Source organism: Conger conger, chromosome 2, assembly GCF_963514075.1.
Source record: "Conger conger chromosome 2, fConCon1.1, whole genome shotgun sequence".
Taxonomy (NCBI): domain Eukaryota; kingdom Metazoa; phylum Chordata; class Actinopteri; order Anguilliformes; family Congridae; genus Conger; species Conger conger.
In genome coordinates, this window is record NC_083761.1 from 50,328,995 (window position 1) to 50,348,650 (window position 19,656).

Consider the following 19,656-nt stretch of genomic DNA (forward strand, 5'->3'; position numbering starts at 1 on the left):
ATCATTGTTGGTGGCAGACAGGTTGGTTTGAGTATCTCAGAAACGCCCTGTTAATGAGAGACATCAGAGGAGAATGGCCAGACTGGTCAAAGCTGACAGGAAGGTGACAGTAACGGAAATAACCACACATTACAACAGTGGTATGCAGAAGACCATCTCTGAACACACAACGCATCATAACTCTAAGTAGATAGGCTACAGCAAAAGTAAAGTCGAAAAAATAAGTCTCATAAATACCTAATAAAGTGCTCACTGAGTGTATAAGAACATAACAAAAAAGGAACAAACCAACCGTAAATAATAGCACGATTACTTTCATTTATCAATTTGGATTAAATGACAGTATTTATTTGCATAGCAGCAGTCAAGTTCGGATTTAGATTTTGAGGTAAGCTTGGGATCAATTTCTTCCTGAAATGCGCCAATAGCCTAAGCCTCCTCTGCCAAACTGCAGATGGTTGGTTTTGTTGCCTGCTCTCAAGTGGACGTTTCTGTTGGCATGGAGGTAATACCTGAGGGTAAATTTGGAAACTTTGTGTCACCAAGATGCAACCAAATCTTACTGATCTTCAACTGTGACCCTTGAATTCTTCTGCCTCATTCTGTATGGGGGCAAGATGTACTTGTCGTCACCCAAGCAGTTTACAACTATTCCTGTGGTTTAACCTTCTTATTTATCTACAAGTGTTATCTTTTCTTGTTTGTTTGAAACCAGCTTGTGAAAGTCAATAACCCTTTGTCTCATTATTTCCCTATCCCAGAGGTACAAGATAATGCATGAGCAATTTGTGTCTCATCCATTACATCGTTCTATACCCAAGTCAAGTAAGAATATATGGGAGGCCACTGTGCTGTATTCAAATGCTTTAGGGTTCAGAAATGTAGTGGATGAGTCCCAAACCAACCCTAGTGTGCACCTAATGTTGTCGCACACCGCACGACTGAGCACAAAAAAAACAAACATTGTTTCTTTTTAAAACGCATGCAATTTTGAACATTCCTATACACCTTTATTTACAAACACGAACCAATAGAAATTCACAAACATTTTTAAACATTGAATTTAACCACAACGGAAAGCATGAGAAATGGAAAGTCAGCATTGCTTCTGTTCATCTCTCCCACTTCTCCCCTCCTCCTGTCCCTTCATTTCTTGGAGAACTTGGGCTGTTTATGTTTGGGTGGTGCCCACTTCAGGCACACTGTGTCCACTAAAAAGGGAGTAATAAAAGAATTTTTTATTAATTATCATTTAGAAAAATTAAGATTAATTATAAATAGCATATAAATGAGCAGACAGGGCCCAAAAATGAATGAATTTCAAGGATGAACAAATGTTTATGTTGAATTCACAAGCATGTAGGTAGATCCAATGAATAACCTGTGATTGGTGGTTTCTTGTACTGGGCACTTTTGAGGTGTTCCTCCACCAGTTTGGGTGTCACACAGATGACATGTTGTCCCTTCCAGTACTTCACCATATTCAGGGACTGTAGAGTGCTGATGATGTCACTTTGGGTGATACTGGTCATCTGACTACAAGGGGGGGAATACACAGTGGTTAGAGTAAGATCAATGCTTAAAAGCAGGCATACGCCTGCTGCATCACAGAAATATACTTGAGAGGTCAGTGGAGAAGGGCCAGACTGTAACGCAAATAACCACACTTTACAAGAGTGGTATGCAGAAGAATAGGGTTGTTAAATCATCCCCAAACCTCTATAGTCCAATCACCGCTGCCTCCCTCCACTCCCCAGATGTGTCCTGTTAAGGCCCGGACACACCAAACCGATGGTCGGCCGCCGGACGTCGGTGGCGCCCGGTCGGCCGAGTCTTTCCGGTGTGTCCCGCACGCCGACACTCCGTCGGCGTGTTTTGGAGGGCTCCGACGGAGATAAGATAAGATATGCGGAGCCCCCGGAGCCGTCGATGAGAGAGAGCTCTCCGATTGGCTGTCCAGCTAGCGAATCAGTGCACGAGAAGAGAAAGGAAGCGACGAAAGCAAGCAAATGAGGACACAGACAAGTTACTATCACTACCAGAAATTGCTGCAAACTGTTTGTTGTGAGCGAGACAATGGCTGCTTCTAGGTCCAACGCAATGCAAACGCATTCCCTGGTCTTCCGGTTTCCAACTCTCCTGGTGTGGAGAGTTATTACCTCTCACGCAGGCGCAGAACGTACGTGCAACTCGGCCGTCGGCGGACCGTCGTTGCGGTGTGTTCGGCACAGCCAACATTAACGACGCGTATCAACGCGAGGCGATCTTTGTCGGCGCTCCGCGGCCAACCGTCGTTTTGGTGTGTCCAGGCCTTTAGATTGATTGGGTAAACAATCAATAGTTCTGAATGTCTACTCTTGGTTTTAGCCTTGGGTTTTGCCTGTGAAGACCAACAGTTGCTCTGTTCCTGTTTTTATCCTATGCTGATCCTGTTTATGCAGTAAATGGTGCACATCTGAACATTAGGAATTGTTTTTGCAATTCCAAATGCTGCAGTCTTATTCTGGCCATTGTAATGCACTGATTCCTATACAAAAAAAACAAACTGTTACTTATTGTTATTGTTATTATTCTAGACTCCTGTAATTCTACCTGAGGTCTTTGATGGAGAGTGTACCCCGAAAGTCCCGCAGAATCTCCAGCAGTACCCATGACCAGTAACTGCGGTAGCTCAGCTTCCCAAGGTCTGAGAGAGGCTTCTCTGGAGACCCGACTGTGCTCTCCAGCTTTGACAACTCATAACCTGGGAAGAAGAAACAGAGTAGTAGAAGTTGGGGTTTATAAAATTGTCTTTGCAAACCACTTAACTTCCAAACCTTAAACAACACAGTGAAAAATTGAAAATATTTAGCACCAAATGCGCAATTGTCCCAACTCGCATTGTTTACTTGTAAAATCACATCTCGGTACTCGATTGAGTTACTCACTGAAAGCAATGAGGAATTTGCCATATCCTCTCCGCTGGTATGGTGGGAGGGTGAGGATACAGGCAACATTGTTGCCATCTGGAGACTCTTTCTCCTGCACACAAGCAGACACATAAAATGAAAAATGGAAATAATCTTATCACAGACATTGGGTCATGAGAAAGCATGTTCCTTGTCTGACAGGATATATTGTGCAACTCCGATTATAGCAATGTCTTGAAATTAGTACTTAGTACAGAAGCTAACTTAAAAACTTCAGGAGGTTTTGCTTGCAAATAACTCAGAAACAACAATGTAAAATATGCAAATGTGTATTTAAATGTTCCAACTATATCATGTAGCACAATGCTGTTATTTTTATACAGACATTACTTTAGAGAAATATCCCACGATGTGTGCCCCTTGTCTATCAACTTCAGTCAGGATATAGAAGACAAAAGGTTCCACGTCGAAGTACAAGGTCTTGTGATCCAGAAAGAGTTTTGCAAGTAAACACAGGTTCTGACAGTAGATCTGCAGACAAGAGGGAAAAAGATATGATACAGTAAATTCAGATGGGAATCTATTGCTAGAGTTCAGGGTAGGGTTGCACCAGCTTTTTGTAAGTTCTCCCTTAAGTTGGAATGTAAAGCTCACATATACCTTTAAGGTATATGGATTCATATAAATAAAAATGTGCTCAATTAAGTAAATAACAAAACTTTATTAAGCCTCCCCCATAGGGGGTCACTTATACCAGTTGTTTGGTTTCTTTCTACATTGATGACACATATAATTCCAGTCCAAAACCACTCAAAAATATATATTTTTGTATTTTCTAAAAAACTGCAAGGCCCTGGAACTAGTCCCTTTCTCAAGACAAATAAGGGACCTCGATATCAAAACAAGCCCAAACAACAGGATTGGATTACGCGATTGCGGACCGTGGCAGGGAGTTGAATACATAAATCAATTGTAATACTAAAATGCAAGCGTTTCCTTGAATGACAGTAGACTAGCCATTAATGAGGAAAAACTGGTTGCTTGTTTCAGTTCCATGCAAACGAGAAACGAGATTTCTTAAAACCAGCCACTTTGGAAAAGTTGTGTATTAGCAGGCAACTCCATGCTATTCCACAGGTAGTTACAATATCTGTTGTTCAGCAAGTAGCCCATTCTCAATATCATGGTATTGATGTTTAGAGTTGCCATTTTCATGCATTCACCCCTAGTCTCATATCTTCAAAATATTAGGAGTTTGGAGTTTGATACACTGCTATAGACATGTTGTCTTTTGTGCAACCATTTTCCTGAAATGATGCCCTTGTTGTGCAGTAACATATATAAATAAAGTGCTTATACTGACTTGTATTTGTATTTTGGCTGTGGGCCAGCCTGTTGGAGCATGCTTGTACAGCCTATTACAGGACTTCTAAAGGACTTCTAATCGGTTAGCCGATTAAATGTTGGCAGTTAACCGAACCATGAAAACACTGACCATCCCTATTATTTAATAAACAGAGCAGAGAGATAGAAATGCTAAATATGACCTTGTGGTCTCGGCCATCCACTTCATACACTGAGATGTTGCACTTTCTGTAGATCTCCTTTCCTGGAGGCTGTCTCCATTGACACTGAGACTGAGTAGACAGAGAAGCAGTATTACCATCAACAAGCGTCTGTACTTGAAATATGGTACTTGCACTTCTGAATCATAAGTGAGAGGTTATTCATATATATATATTCATATATATATACAAGTAATATACAGGAAACATGACTTTCTTTACAATATGGGCTTGGTAATACTAAAATGTTAAACTTAAAATAGTGATTTATTCATTATAGAACTTACCAGGTGGTACCTGAAAGTTTTCTCATACTTCATGTATTTGAGGCAGTACTCGCAAATCCACAGCTTGGGCTGTTTGCCATAGTCCTCAGGAAATGGTGAGAAGTACCAGGCGTCAATCTCAAAATTGCCTATCTGGATTTTATCCACATATTTAACTTTGGTAATCTAGAGAACAAAGGCGAGAAAAACAGAGCATTTTTATGAACTGAACTGACAATAAAATAATTGATGAGCGGGTCCAATACAGCCCAGTACTGCAACTGAAAGTGTCAATGTCCCTCCTCCCTCAATGTTACAGCACTTTATTCAAAGCCAGTACCACTTTTCTCTTTTCAAATCCACTTACCGCCTCATGCTCCTTTTCAAGAGCAGCTGTGGTTGGGTCCATCTCTGCATATGTCTGAGGATTTAAAAATTACAAGAGAATATCAATAAAGATCACACACTGAATAGTGTGCATGATTGCAGGCACTGCTAAAATTTTGATGCCAATTAGAAAACAAAAAAATCTAACAACAGGGCATACACACTGCTCATTTTAAAATATAATGAAGTCTATTTGAACTGCAATTCTTTTCAATACCGTCTCTGAACTAGTAGGCACAAAACCAGTTTAGGGAGAGCTCCTCAATACCCAAAGCAGACAATTTATGTACTAAAATTCTATGGTTAACAGTATCAAATGCATTTGAAAGATTAACAAAAAGTAAAAAGAAAGTTGGTCAGGTGTTTGGGGATTTTGCTTCATTATAGTGAGAATTCTTCATCCGTCAATGGTCTTCCTTGGCCTACCAAGTAATTTGCGATTACAGAGATCACGAGCACTCTTTTTTCTAAATGATGTTTCAGACCATTTATTTTGGTAAGCCTATTTGGTGGACATCTCAGACAGTTTTTTTTCTTATTTCTCAGCCTCATAATTGCTTCTTTGACTCTCATTGACACAACTCTGGTCCTCATGTTGACAGACTCCAGGCAATCAAAAGCCTAGAATTAAGACTATGTACTGAAAGCCATGAAAACAAATATTATAATAAAGTGACATTTTAATCTCTCACTGCAAGGTTTATGACTTCATTTATCAACTTAAACTACTTTAAGAAATATCATGAAATATGCTACCTTAATTTTTAACCAGTAGGGGTGCAGCGGAACACAAAAATCCGGCATGTACCTCTGTTTTGACTTCATGGTTTGGTACATTTTCGGTACAGCAGAAAAAGATTTGGATCATCAACCAGCTTTTATTTATAATGAAAACGTAAGAAGCGGCTAGCTGGCCATAATTTCATGCTGAAAATAATGAGGCACATTGTGCAAATGGGTGAATGAGAGGCATTAATTGTAAAGCGCTATATAAATGCAGTCCATTTAGCACAAAGTCATCAAGGGGAACTCAGATTTTGTCATTCAAGTTCCACACGTGGGTTAAAGCAAGACTGTAATTGTTCGGCATGAAGCAACAGTAGCCTACCTGACTTATTACATTTTTTATAATTACGAACAACAGACTTCTATAACTTTCTGTATGTCAACATTGGCTTGATAGAAAACAATTGTTCTAGCTACCTGGGTTTGTATAAACACCTGTCCCGTTTTGAAAGCTACATCCTATTACATAAGTAATGTCTTAAGTATTAGGATCTAAAGCAACATTTGTGGAGCCAAGATATCCTTGTACAGCCTGTTGGATTGGAAGTGGTTGGAATAATGGAATTATACACAACATTTCTTAGTTTTAAACTAAATACTGGGTGTCATATGTATTTTTATATCTGAATTGAAATAAAAATGTAATTTAATACAATCTGCTACTGGATAAGATAACCATGCATGCTATGGACTATATTTATGTTTAAAATTGATGTTATGTTCATAGCGGTGCTGTGTTCTAAGTAGTTAAACACATCTCAGTGTAAATACCAGGAAATAAAAGGTGAACCTCAAATATGTATTCAGTGTATAGCAAAAAAACTAAGTAATTGGCCTTGCTGTCCCAATACTTTAGGAGGGGACTGTATAGTGAGAGTGGTATAGAAAGACTTTAAAAACAGAACCTTCTGGACGTGGTTGATCTCATCGTGTTTACGCTTCTGGTTTCGGGTGATTTTCCTTTCAGGCTGCTCTCCCAACTCTCCTCCCCCGCCTCCCTCCACACTCTTCCTCACAGCATCTTTCACTGTCTTGGTCAGAGCCAGGCGTGCTTTGCCCACCCATTCATCCAGTCGTCGGTTAACTGAGGAAATATTAGAGGAATGAAAATCATATTGCACCAAGTGGACCATGTGTCATCCATTTCTGAATGGATGGATCACTGAAATAAGCGACTACACAGCCTCAGTGCTGTAACACTCACAGCCCACATAGTGGATGTAGAACTCCTCTCGTCCCTCCTGTTCATTCAGTCTGGACTGGATAACTTCCGCAGAATCTAGGACATGAATAGCAACAGTACCGTAAATTCACCATGGTTCGAAGAGAGCAACTTTCATCACAAATAACTTCACTTAAAAAAAATAAAAAATAAAAATAATAATAATAATAGAAAGAAAAAGAAAAAACACTTCCAGATCACCTTTAGTTTGTGTGTGTGTGTGTGTGTAAAGTGCCTTTCATAAACGCTTGTTACAAGTCACATGTGCAATCCATTTCAACATATAGTAACATGGTAATAGTAGTGGGGAAGCTGTTAACGAGAGACTACGAACCGGGCAGGCTTACACGGCTCAGCCTGCATAACAGAGTGAATAGGTGTTCGGACCACCGTGAGCTAAAACGTTGTGCAGTTATTTGTCGTTTCCTCTATAATTGTTGGTCCAATTCAAGTGTTTTTAGTGTTTGAGTCAATAAGCAACCATAATCATAAACCACATTTCCTCACGAGAAAAACTACCATTGAACAGACGTTAACTTCTGGTGTAAGCGGACGCTTCCCCGTGTTCTGTCTGACATTCATGACGACGATAACACGCTTACTAAAACAGAAGTACGAGATACACTTCTAAAACAAATTTTCACTTCTGCCACAGAACGCATAAAATAAATGATAAATAGATGATAGCAAAACAATGAGCTCACAAACTAGCTAATGTTGTATTGCTAAAACGGCTGATCGTGTGGCCACATGTATTTGCTGTAAGTTACTATATAGCCAACTATACAGTATTTAGAATTAGAGGCTATCTAGCTAACTTAGCTTGGTATGAGGTACGTGTTAAAGTAACTAAAGTTAACGAACTTGTCAAACATCGATAAGCGTCACTTATCTCACGTAACGTTAGTCTACCTATAGATTATTTCTTTGCTTTGTTGTTGCTGCCTGTTTTTTGTCAACCGTACTCAACAGGGGATAAACATGAACCGTAACTTACGCCAAGTTTTGTCGGCTCGCTGACAGAGATACGTCTCGCCTATTTCAACCGAGACCTCCTGCTCCCTCCCACCGGCAAGCCCCGTTCCCTCCAAAGCTCGCTGTGTACTCGAGCCCCCGGCTCCTCCCTCCCTATCGGCCTCCGACTCTTCATCCTCCCCGCCACTACCATTCGACGAACAGGCTGCCCGAGTTCCAGACTCCAAATCTGCCTGGTCCGCTGAGGAGTGTCTTGACAATTCAGCGTCTACAGCCATTGGATCTGCAGTGGCGCAGTTTTCATAAGCTGTTCGACAATCCGACGAAACAGACATTGCTACAGCAGTCATCTTTGTTTTTTTTTTTTAAATTTAGCTGCGTTCACAACACACGCTCTGCGGTTGACGCAGAGAGCTCCCACCCAGAGGCTAAATTGTTCCACGCTGAAATCTGCTTATGCAAACGTCAGCGCTGTTTCTACAATGAGTCTTGCGCTGAACTGTTGATTCGTTGATTCGTTTTAGAGTCCGTATTGGGTTCGCACAAGTCGTTGGATAGCCTAGATCTTTAAGTACGAAACAGAAGGTTTATTTGGTCGAAATATGGCGTCAACGCAGATAAAAAGCTTCGTAGTTGTTCACCGTCGCACATGCGCAGTGTCTTGGAATTGAGTTTTTCTCTGGCTTTTCCATTGAACAGCTCAGGGAGGCACGGTGGACTTACGTAGCTAACTACGCATGCTCATGGCACTTAACGTACGGCTAGGATAAGGCGGGGGTCTGATTGTTGAGATTATCATTCTTTCCCTTAACCATCTTTGGTTGAACCTAACCTGAATCTGCGCCTAGGTCACAGTTTCACAGACGACGTGTTTTTGTCGGCCAACTAGTATGTATGGAAAGTCGTTGGGGCCAAAACCGCCTGGGAAAATACGCCCTAACAAGGCAAAATAGACCACGTAAAAAATAAACGCGTTCAAAATACCCGCGTTAACACGGAAGTAATGGCCGTTACATTATATTAGTAATGTTACATTACATTACATTACTGGCATTTGGCAGACGCTCTTATCCAGAGCGACGTACAACAAAGTGCATACCCATAACCAGGGATAAGTTCGCTGAAAGACCCTAGAGGTAAGTACAATTTCAACTGCTACCTGTACAACAAAGATAAGGAACAGGGCCATTTTTTTTTTTTTTTTTTTTTTTTTTTTTGAACAAACAAACAAACAGAGCAAAAGTCACCAAAGTTAACTATCCAAACACTGCTTACCTAGCCAACTAAAATACTGATACACAAGTCACAGAGACAACAATTAAGGTTCACAGGGAGGTAGGGAGGGATGGGGAGAGGTGCTGTTTGAAGAGGTGTGTCTTCAGCTTGCGCTTGAAGGTGGGGAGGGATTCTATAGTTCTGACCTCAACGGGGAGTTCGTTCCACCACCGTGGAGCCAGAACAGACAGTAGTCGTGAGCGTGAGGTGGAGGTTCTGAGAGGGGGAGGTGCCAAGCGGCCTGTGGAGGCTGAACGAAGAGGTCTGGCAGGGGTGTAGGGTGTTAGTGTTGAACCTTGAAGTCAAGGCTGTCACCTTTGAGATACTATACACTACACACCAGTCAGATCTTGGTCTTTGTATGTAGCATAATAAGCAGTAAAGCCATATAAGTCAGTGCATGTGTTTGGCTGAAAACAAGGTACAGGGTTCCCGCGGATCCTTAAAAGGCATTGAATTAATCTAAAGGCTTTAATTGGTATTAAAATGTCTTACAATCTTTCAAGTCTTAAAAATGTTAAAGACATGGGAAGTAGGATTTTGTGAATAGTTTTTTTTGACATTGCAAATTAAAATGTCATTGGTAACATCTATTTTTTAAATTTACCGTATGCCTCTCGCATTAACGTCACGCAGATCAGGATAGCGGAACCAACAACACATTGTTTACGGCCGGGATGCTCAGAGAAGATGCACTGTCTCTGCTAGCTAGCGACAACCTGGGCAAATTGGCTTCAAACTCTGCATGATGGGTTTCAAGGCAGTGAGAAACACAAAACTGCGAAGTCAACCCGCCAACAAACGCCAGGTATTCCCAGTTCTGTTCTACCCTCGTCTCCACCACCCCAATCTCTGATACAAGTATTATTGGCTGTGTAAGTAGGCGTTCATTTTGGCCGTCTAAACGCGGCCATTACTTCCGTGTTAACGTGGGTATTTTGAACGCGTTTATTTTTAACGTGGTCTATTTTGCCTTGTTAGGGCGTATTTTCCCAGACGGTTTTGGCCCCAACGGCTTTCCATAAGTATGGAACGGCAACGGTGCCAAAACATCTTGCAAAATACGCCTAATCGCGGTCGTTTTTGGCCAGTTAACATGGAACCTCTTTAAACGCATGAAATGAACCTGCCAAGACGTCAAATTCTGACGTGTTGTATTTTGACCTCTTGAGACATTCATTTTTTACTTGTTATAATTTTACCTCATGACAAGGCAAAATGCTGTGTTAACTTGGCAAACTGCAGTTCTTACATTACATTACATTAATGGCATTCTTATCCAGAGTGATGTACAGTTGATTGGACTAAGGAGGAGACAATCCTCCCCTGGAGCAATGCAGGGTTAAGGGCTGAGCGGATCTCATTGTGGCTACACCGGGGATCAAACCACCAACCTTGCGTGTCCCAGTCCCAGTCACGTACCTTAACCACTACGCTACAGGCGGCCCCTACAGCTCTTTAGATGAAGAAAATAAACCTGTCAAGGTGTCAAATTCTGATGTGTTGAAATCTGACGTCTTGAGACATTTTTAACGTCTGACCCCACAAGTGAAATGACAAATACCTGCCATCTCTTCTCTGCAGTCTGATGACGGTTGACATTCTTAAAGGTACAATAGGTAATTTCGGACTCCTAACGGTCGAGATAGGAATTGCAGCAACAAACACCCTCAAACCACATCATGCACTGTTTAGGAAAGTTAACAGTGACAAAGGTGACAGAGCCTGCCGTCTTTTCGTAGTGTTCTAGCAAGAAAATGTTTGAACAGGTGACTTTATGAAATGTTGACTTTAGTGTGCAGCTACATATTCCTTTTATTTCGTTGTGTTGAATCAGCTGTGCAATGTTTTCGTACAGTGACGGCCCGTCAACTGTATATTTTGAAACCAGAATTTAAGGCCTATAAACACAGGCAGAGGATGAGTCAACATGTCAGTGAGCCTTTTTCAATGATATAGGAAGGGATTTTCAATGGTCTTATAACAACGCTTTAACACAAAAATCTTACCTATTGTCCTTTTAAGGTGCATTAGCCAACCTTCTGTTAATTACACTCTCATAGCCTATAATCCAGTAAACCCAGGGGTCCAGGGTTTGGCATTCTCTGAGAAGCTCATAAGCTCCAGTAGTTTTTCAAGGTATTGCAGTTTTATAAGCCTCCAGTGCCAAAAACCTAATTTCCCCACTGAAGTCCATTTAAAACTATGAATTTACCCTGGCCGAATTATATTATTTTGGACTGTGCAAAAATTTCTTCACACTGAACTAATTACTCTCCAGCAACCTTTTTCTGAGCCCCACATAAGATCTAGGATTTATTTCATGTTCAACGATCAGTGTGAACACTCAATGCCGAGTAAGCTTTGTATTGTACAGGCAAACTAAAGTCCGGTTCATGCATACATCTCCTTCATTCATTTTACATTAATCATTTGTTACACTGTTCTCTGCAGGATTCTAGTTAGCTATCAAGCAGGTATTACATTACATTAATGGCATTTGGCAGATCCTCTTAGCCATAGCAAAGTACAGTTGATTAGACTAAGCAGGAGACAATCCTCCCCTGGAGCAATGCAGGGTTAAGGGCCTTGCTCAACGGCCCAATTGCTGTGCAGATCTTTTTGTGGCTGCACCAGGGATCAAACCACTGACCCCAGTCACGTACCTTAACCACTATGCTACAGGCTGCCCCAAAGGTTTATTCTTAAACTCAAAGAATTTTATAATTAAGGGAAGTAGATAGTAGATAGAACCTTGCATTATGTTGGCTATTGTAGTCTCTCCATGGATAATCTAGTTTACATTTTCTGTGTAGTGTAACTTTAACCATGATTAAGCCAGCCGATTAATTTGGTCTTTGCCCAGTGAGAAAACCCCCAAGCTCTTCGGGAGTGTCCAGGAGAGATCATTTCCAAGGAGTTGATTAATCAAAGGGCTGTGCTTTTATACGTTTCAAGCCAATAGCCTGAGTGTTATGCCGGGGGGAACAGAGGAACCAAAAGCAGACAGGGGTGCAGAAAAATGGCAGGTTTAATTCCAAAAGGGGCAGACAGAGCGGAGTCAAAAAAACAGGCCAGGGTCAAAAACCAGGGGGTCAGTCCAACAAAGCAGAGGTACAGATATCCACAAAGCAAAGAGTTCAGAGAAGCAGGCAGGGGTCAGAACTGGAAATCCAGATAAACAAGGACAAGGGCAAGGACTCAGGAACAAGGGCAAGGAAACAAGGCGGCTAGAACTGGGGGGGGGGGGGGGGGGAGGAATCAAGGCGGCGTGCAACTGACAGGTATAAATATACAGGGGAATGAGACAAACTAGGCGGGGCATGGGAGTGAGGGCGGTCTAAAATCAACATCAGGTGAGACCCATGAAAGGGTGATAGGACAATAACGAGGGGGAAACGAAAACAGACTGGATTCACAAAGACTTGTATTACAAACAGCTCCAGACTAGAGAGTAGATAATTGTAGAGAATCAGGAGATGCAGAGATAAGGAGAGACAGGTGCAAATACTTTGCTGAAACTAAGCAAGTAATCAGTGATAGAATAGGGAGGCGGAGTTACAGAACAGAACTGAAACTGGAGATGCGTTAAGTTAAATCTAAATTACAAACCCAAAACTAGTGAATGTTAGTTTGTCAGTTTGACAAACATTAGTGTGTTAGTATAATTAGTACTGTACAATTTCTAAGTTAGTTGAGATTAGTACATTAGTGCCATGTACAAACATGATGGAGAGAAAGCAGGAAGTAAGGAATGCAAGATTGGAAGGAAGGTTGAACCCCAGAACTACTGTAAACACCTGAATAATGGACCACAGACAATGGAGTGACTGGGCTAGTAAACATTCAGACTCAGATATCACAGGGGAAGATAAGTGCAAAGACGAATGACTATAAACAGAACACCAGACATGAATATGAAAATAAACAATGATAAACTAACAGACAGAACACAGGAACATAACCCTGAGAATAACCTGCCAGTGACCTGGGGTTGCATTGTCTTAGTATGTTTTAACCCATGCGCCGCTGCTGGAAGAAAATCGTAGGGCAGGGGTCAGCAACCCTGGTCCTGGAGAGCCGCAGGGTGTGCTGGCTTTCGTCTCCACCTTAAAATAAGCAACCGATTCAGACCCAAGAAACCAGGTGAGGTGAGTTAACTAATCAACGGCTTTCATTGATCAATTAATGCCAAGTAACAACGAAAGCCAGCACACCCTGCGGCTCTCCAGGACTAGGGTTGCCGACCCCTGTCGTAGGGGAAAAACTGTATTCCATGTCCTTTAAATTAAATTATAGGTTACAAAGCGTGCAGACATTGATGCGATAATGCTAGACATTATATCGCCAATAGGAGGTTTTAAAGAAAACACTGCATTCTTAAGCCACATAACTCTTATACCTACCAGCTAAAGCTCATGCAGACATTATGCAGCTCGTTGACACCCCCAGACCTATTGTTCTGCCAACTACAACTACTCAAACCTCTTAACAGCGGCGGATGGGCCAGTTCTTACACCTAGATCACTTCTAGGTGAGAATCTGCAACAAAAGCCCACAACATTCTCAAAACCACTTCTGTCAGATACACATATTTAACAGGTTGGTCAATCCCAACAGAATTTTGTAGCTCTGATCTTTTAGTTTCATATGAAATATAAGTCGTTACCACTTCGTTGCCACATTCTGCTTTTATTTATTTTTTTACTAAAACTGTCAGATATGCAGTAGATACAAGAATTGTTTCTCCTTAATATTTTTTCCATGAATTTGTCAGGAGATATAATTATTGTAGCATCTACTGCATATCTGGCAACATCATGATGGTTTGAGCTCATTTGATACCTTGGACAAAAATGCTAAATTTACCCCTGCAAAGCTCACCAAACAGCAACAAACTTTTCCTGCCGGAAAAGGGACCAACGAACATCCTTCCAGCAACCGTGCGGACCAGACAACGCGCGGCTAAGACGGGAACGCCCCAGCCGCACCTCTCCAGGACACGCATTCACAGCACCATCGCGGCTCCTATAAGGACAGCACATCTTTTGGATCCAGCAATGCGTATGGACTCAGTAAGACTAAACAAGCAGCAGGCATAGCCAGTGTTAGCTTAGTCTTAACTTATTTTGAATCGGTGTTTCTATATTCGCTTTGATAAAGTACCGTCAGGGCTTATTTCGGGACGAATCCCAGGAGCGTAGTCAAAACAAGCAAAGTCCATACACGTAGATCCAGCCAGACAAACAATAAACAAACAAAAAGCACGGTGCCGAGGGAAGAGGCAAACTCGTAGTCGGTAGACGTGCAGGGAGGTCAGCGGGGCAGAAGTACAGGCGGACGGCAGGCAGGGTCGTAGTCGAGGGCGATGCAGAAGTCGGAACCATAAAACAAACTGCGAAGCAAAGGTACAAAATCAGTAGGCGAGGATGTGGTCAAAAACAAGCGATGGTCAACAAAACAGAAATCAATAATCGATTGTCGGTAAACAGGCATGGATCGTAACGTGTAATCTATGACAGTAATGCTCAAGCGTTGCTTTGACGTACAAGAGGCAGACAATTTCGCGAAGAATAGTAGTGCGACTGGGCTATAAATGCAGGTGTAGACAGGTGTAGACAATTAGTTAGAGAGCAGCAAGGAAGTGAAAAACAGGTGCAATGGATGACAAGTTTAACAAGGTAATTAGTAATCGTTAGTAATAAACCTATCCTGCCCTAGCATTAGTAAATTAGTAAATGACATGCACGAGAAACGTAAGGTAACATGAACACATGATTCGTTTGTTAGTTCTACCCAATCTTGATCTAGCGTTAGTAGGGTAATTAGGGTGTGAATGACAGAAAGAGAGAGAGAGAAAGGCGGAACGCAAGGTTTGCGGAAAGACATGTAAAAGTGTATGTTTAAACAATGACCAGTCAGCGTAACAATAAACATAAATCAAAACATCACACTAAACGAACTAAGACGATAACCACTCAACATAACAAGGTAAAATAATCGTAACGAAACATATCTAGACATGACGAAAAAAAAATCGTAACAAGAAACAAACTAAACAACATGACGAACCTAGACTAACATAATACATGATAAGACAATACGTGACTAAGACAAAATTAATAAATATAAAACATGGCAAGACAGACCTGAAACGTACGACGGCGTATTAGGGCCATTGTCGGTAAAAAAAAAAAAATACGGAGTGGGGGGAGGGGGGTAATATTCTGAGATTAAACTCAGAATTCTCGGAGTTTAAAGTAGCAAATTTGCCACTTTATAAAGTCGCAAATTTGCCACTTTATAAAGTCACAAATTTGCCACTTTATAATCTCGCAAATTTACGAGGAAAAAAAGAAATTGTGCTTTTTAACCACATCCCTTCACTTTGCAACTTGGATCACACCGCCACCGCTTCCACTTGCAATGGATGACCTAATCAAGTTATACTTTGCAATCTGATTTAGCAATAAGGAAATACTCTTGATCTTAGCCCAGAATCACCATATTATCATAAGCATCCGGATTTTGAAGAGACATTGCCGTAAACTGGGTCTATTCAGAAGAAAACAACACAATGGACAGATGCAAGGATATCGCTGGTTACATCTACGGGCAATTCAAATGGGATTTGTGGTACAGCAGGACACAATACGACAGATCATCAAATTAATTGATCCTCAAGGTGTGGATCTTAGAAGAGCGCAGCGTCTTAGGCGCAGGCAGTACAACAATAAAGGGCCTAATGCTCTTTGGCACATGGACTCCTATGACAAATTGAAGCCATATGGTATAGGGATTAACGGATGCATAGATGGTTTCAGTCTTTTTGTTGTTTGGATGGAAGCTTACACAACAAACAACGACCCCAAGGTTATAGCTGACTATTATATGAAATGCGTTACGCGCTTGGGTGGGTGTCCAGAGAGGATTCGTGCGGACAATGGCACTGAAAATGGACATGTCGCTAACATGCAGGTGTTTCTGAGGAGAAACCACACCGACACCTTCGCCAAAGAGAATAGTTTTATTTATGGACGCAGTACGGGCAATCAACGTATTGAATCCTGGTGGGGAATACTGCGCAAACAAAGCGTTCAGTTCAGAATCATGTTCAAAGCTCACCAAGACAATGGCCACTTCTCTGGAGACTTTTTGGATAAAAGCCTAATCCAGTTCTGTTTCCTCAACCTCGTTCAGGTAAGACATCATTACATTAATGACACTATTAATATGAATATTCATTTTGCACAAAAATAGAAAGTAAAAGAAACACTGAACGTTTGTTTTCCTTCTCTCTCTCTTTCTCTCAGCATACACGTGTGTTAATATAGGCCTATGTAAATAATACATTTAAAGTTCGTGACACCTGCATCGGGTTTGAAGGTCACAGTTATGAACGCACTTACAGTCTATGGAACGCGCTCATTTATGGAGAAAGAACATCATGATTGATAATATGACACACAGTGCGCCTGATGTAGCTGATACAATTAACGATTGGAGCTTTCCAGCTGCGTATTACGCACACAGTCAATTCCATGCAGGTAGTCAGTGAATTTCACGCGCAGGCTGTACACACAAAAAACAAAGTACAGCATAATCAGACTGTAGCTCAAAACAGCACGCGCACACACTGTACACTGTATGCAGTCTCCACATCATCAGCGCATCAGAGAACGATCCAGATGAAAACTGTACAAACGACCTATTATTAATAATAGGATCAGATAATGTCACACAGAACACTTAATTTTATTCAGTGAAAATGAAATGTTTAGTATTAGTCTAACCAGTCCTAGCCTATATGGGCTAGGACTGTAAGTCAAGCGCAATATTAAAGTAACCTATGGCCTGATCTATAAGTGAGTGACAATAATGCAATACCTAGGCTATACACCACCTCAAGTGTAATTGTCCTGTAATGTATATTCTTGCAGAAAGAAGTGGATGAAGTGGTGCGAACATGGAACACCCACAAGATCAGAGCCAGGCCAGGTCAAGATGTGCATGGAGGTCGTCCAGTCATCATGTACACAGTCCCACAGGTGTACGGTGCTGAGGACAAGCTCAAAACAGTGGACCTTGAGGAGGTGGTTGTGTGCAAGGACGAGTGCACACCCAAGAGTCAGCTCCCTTGTGATGAGACTGTTTTCGAGCTCTGTGTACTACTAATGCAGGAGAATGGATGGGATGCTCCTACAGATGCATTTGATGCTGCAGAACTGTACACCTCACTTAGAACAGTGATACTGCAAAATATTTAAAGATGGATGTTACGGTCAGGGTTTGTTTGGGTGTGTCCTGTTGTTTTGTCTGTTGTCCCTCTCCTCTGTCACTCTCCCAGGTCCCTGATTCATGCCAGCTGTCGGACCTTGCCAATCAGCCCACAACCAATCAGAGGGTGTTCCAAAATCCTCAAGAGCCCTGCTGTTCAACCACACCTCAGTTATTTTCACCTTTCTGTTTTTGCAAGAGAGCATGCTGAAAATGTTTGCTCTTCAGACCTGCTTTTTGTTTGCTCTTTGTATAGTTTTTGTTATGGGAAAAGTTAGCAGGAGAAAAGGGGTATAGGTAAGAGCTGCCCATGGGCGTACATACTTACATGTAGGGGTTTTCCTTGTCAACACACACTAGCTAAATTGGGGACATGCCATCACTGTAGTTTTTGGCTAGTTTAGCTAGCTAGCATTACGGCTATGGTCCAGATTTTGGTAGATTAAGTTAGGGAATGTTTATAATTGTTTATTTTCTTTGGCACTGTTCTCCCCCTTTTCTCCTTAGTCTGGTAACTTTGTAGCCAAATAAACACCCATCATTTTATTTTGTGGTCATTGTCATTTGTTCACACCGTTTCACTATTGTCAACACATTGGTATACTGTAATATGTTGCGCTTCCCACCTGTCTGTCCCCTAGACTATACAGCCAAGGGTTCGTAATAATGGACTTTACTCTGTTGCATTCCTATTATTACATTGTGTTACTGGTGACATAAAGCAGTGGTTCTCAAACTTTCTTTACTAGTGTACCGCCGCTACAACATTCGTTAGTAGTAGTCCTCCCCCCCGCCCTGCTGAGAGAGGGGGGGTTAGTCTGCAGTGTAAAGAGGCTGTTGCTGTGGTCAAGGAGCCAGGAGGAGACCAGTCGTGACTCTTCTGGGATGTAAATTACATTTGAACATAGAATTTTCTCGTCATCACACCATAGACAGTCTAAAGCTGAAGGCACACATGACTGTTAAGCTGTGTTGTGTTCAACAATGTTATTTGGTTTAAATGTGTATGTATGTGTTGCTGAGGAGCAAGGGTGACAACACAATGCACAGCTAAGCAAAACTGCACTTCAATGTTTCTACACATTTGTTCGAGGAAAGTGTTGTATATTCAGTTGCAAAATGAATGTCACTAACACAACTGAACTGACAAGTGTGGATGTGTTTGACTTTGTGACTCACTCAGGCATGTCCATGTGTGTGTGTTTTAAGGAGTAGACAGGGTTCAGTTGTTGAGGTGGAATAAGGAAAATGCTAAATTTCTAGGGAGATAATATCTAAACTACATGACCAAAATTAGTTAACTATTGAAAAATATACTGGGATTTGAATGTAGTTAAACTAGTCAAGTCACGTTTATTTGTATATCCCTTAATCACACTACAGTCTCAAAGGGCTCACAAACCCACATTTCACAGAGAAACCTAGTCTGAACCCTCACCCGGGCAAGGAACAACTCCCTGAACAACAACCCCTTGGGGGAAAAAACAGGAAGAAACCTTGAGAAGGGACCACAGATGACGGAGTCCCCCTTCCAGGACAACCAGGCTGCAATGGATGCTGAGTGGGCAACATAATATAATATGACAATCATAGGATATTTTATTTCTATACTATGCAATGTAGCTAGACAATCATAGGTTAATGTAAGTCTATACTATGCAATCTAAGATAGAGAATCATAGGTTAATGTATGTCTATACTATGCATTGTAGGCCAGACAGTATGAGAGTCTATTTGCTGGTGCAGCGCGCCGAAGGTAGACGCCTCCAGGGAAGTGCTCCGGTGTGATACATCCCAGAAGAGTCATTACATTACATTATTGGCATTTGGCAGACGCTCTTATCCAGAGCGACGTACAACAAAGTGCATACCCATAACCAGGGATAAGTTCGCTGAAAGACCCTAGAGGTAAGTAGAATTTCAACTGCTACCTGTACAACAAAGATAAGGACAAGGGCCATTTTTTTTTTTTTTTTTTTTTTTTTTTTTGAACA

At 41.5% G+C, this 19,656-nt stretch overlaps 2 protein-coding genes across 2 annotated transcripts; one reads left to right on the forward strand and one right to left on the reverse strand.

The window, feature by feature from the left end:
• Positions 1-988: 988 nt before the first annotated feature.
• kat8 (K(lysine) acetyltransferase 8) lies at positions 989-9,026 on the reverse strand. The gene is made up of 11 exons (XM_061223272.1): positions 8,133-9,026; positions 7,118-7,192; positions 6,819-6,997; positions 5,108-5,161; positions 4,762-4,926; positions 4,457-4,546; positions 3,300-3,440; positions 2,928-3,021; positions 2,593-2,743; positions 1,382-1,536; positions 989-1,211 (listed from the first exon to the last, which is right to left on the reverse strand). The coding sequence occupies exons 1-11, from the start codon at positions 8,458-8,460 to the stop codon at positions 1,147-1,149; spliced, it is 1,497 nt and encodes a 498-aa protein (XP_061079256.1). The 5' UTR covers positions 8,461-9,026; the 3' UTR covers positions 989-1,146.
• A 5,366-nt stretch (positions 9,027-14,392) lies between these two features.
• Positions 14,393-18,196, forward strand: LOC133114084 (uncharacterized). The gene is made up of 2 exons (XM_061223281.1): positions 14,393-16,585; positions 17,326-18,196. Exons 1-2 carry the CDS (start codon positions 15,971-15,973, stop codon positions 17,650-17,652), a joined length of 942 nt encoding a protein of 313 aa, XP_061079265.1. The 5' UTR covers positions 14,393-15,970; the 3' UTR covers positions 17,653-18,196.
• The last annotated feature ends 1,460 nt before the right edge of the window (positions 18,197-19,656 follow it).

What these genes read in the sequence shown, in the direction of transcription:
- kat8 (XM_061223272.1), bottom strand. Translation starts at nt 8,460, where the DNA reads ATGACTGCTGTAGCAATGTCTGTTTCGTCGGATTGTCGAACAGCTTAT. An exon ending in TGGATGGCCGAGACCACAAG is followed by an intron (nt 3,441 to 4,456) that starts GTCATATTTAGC and finishes TCTTGTCTGCAG; the next exon opens with ATCTACTGTCAGAACCTGTG. An exon ending in TCGTGGGATATTTCTCTAAA is followed by an intron (nt 3,022 to 3,299) that starts GTAATGTCTGTA and finishes GCTTGTGTGCAG; the next exon opens with GAGAAAGAGTCTCCAGATGG.
- LOC133114084 (XM_061223281.1), top strand. Translation starts at nt 15,971, where the DNA reads ATGCAAGGATATCGCTGGTTACATCTACGGGCAATTCAAATGGGATTT. An exon ending in GTTTCCTCAACCTCGTTCAG is followed by an intron (nt 16,586 to 17,325) that starts GTAAGACATCAT and finishes ATATTCTTGCAG; the next exon opens with AAAGAAGTGGATGAAGTGGT.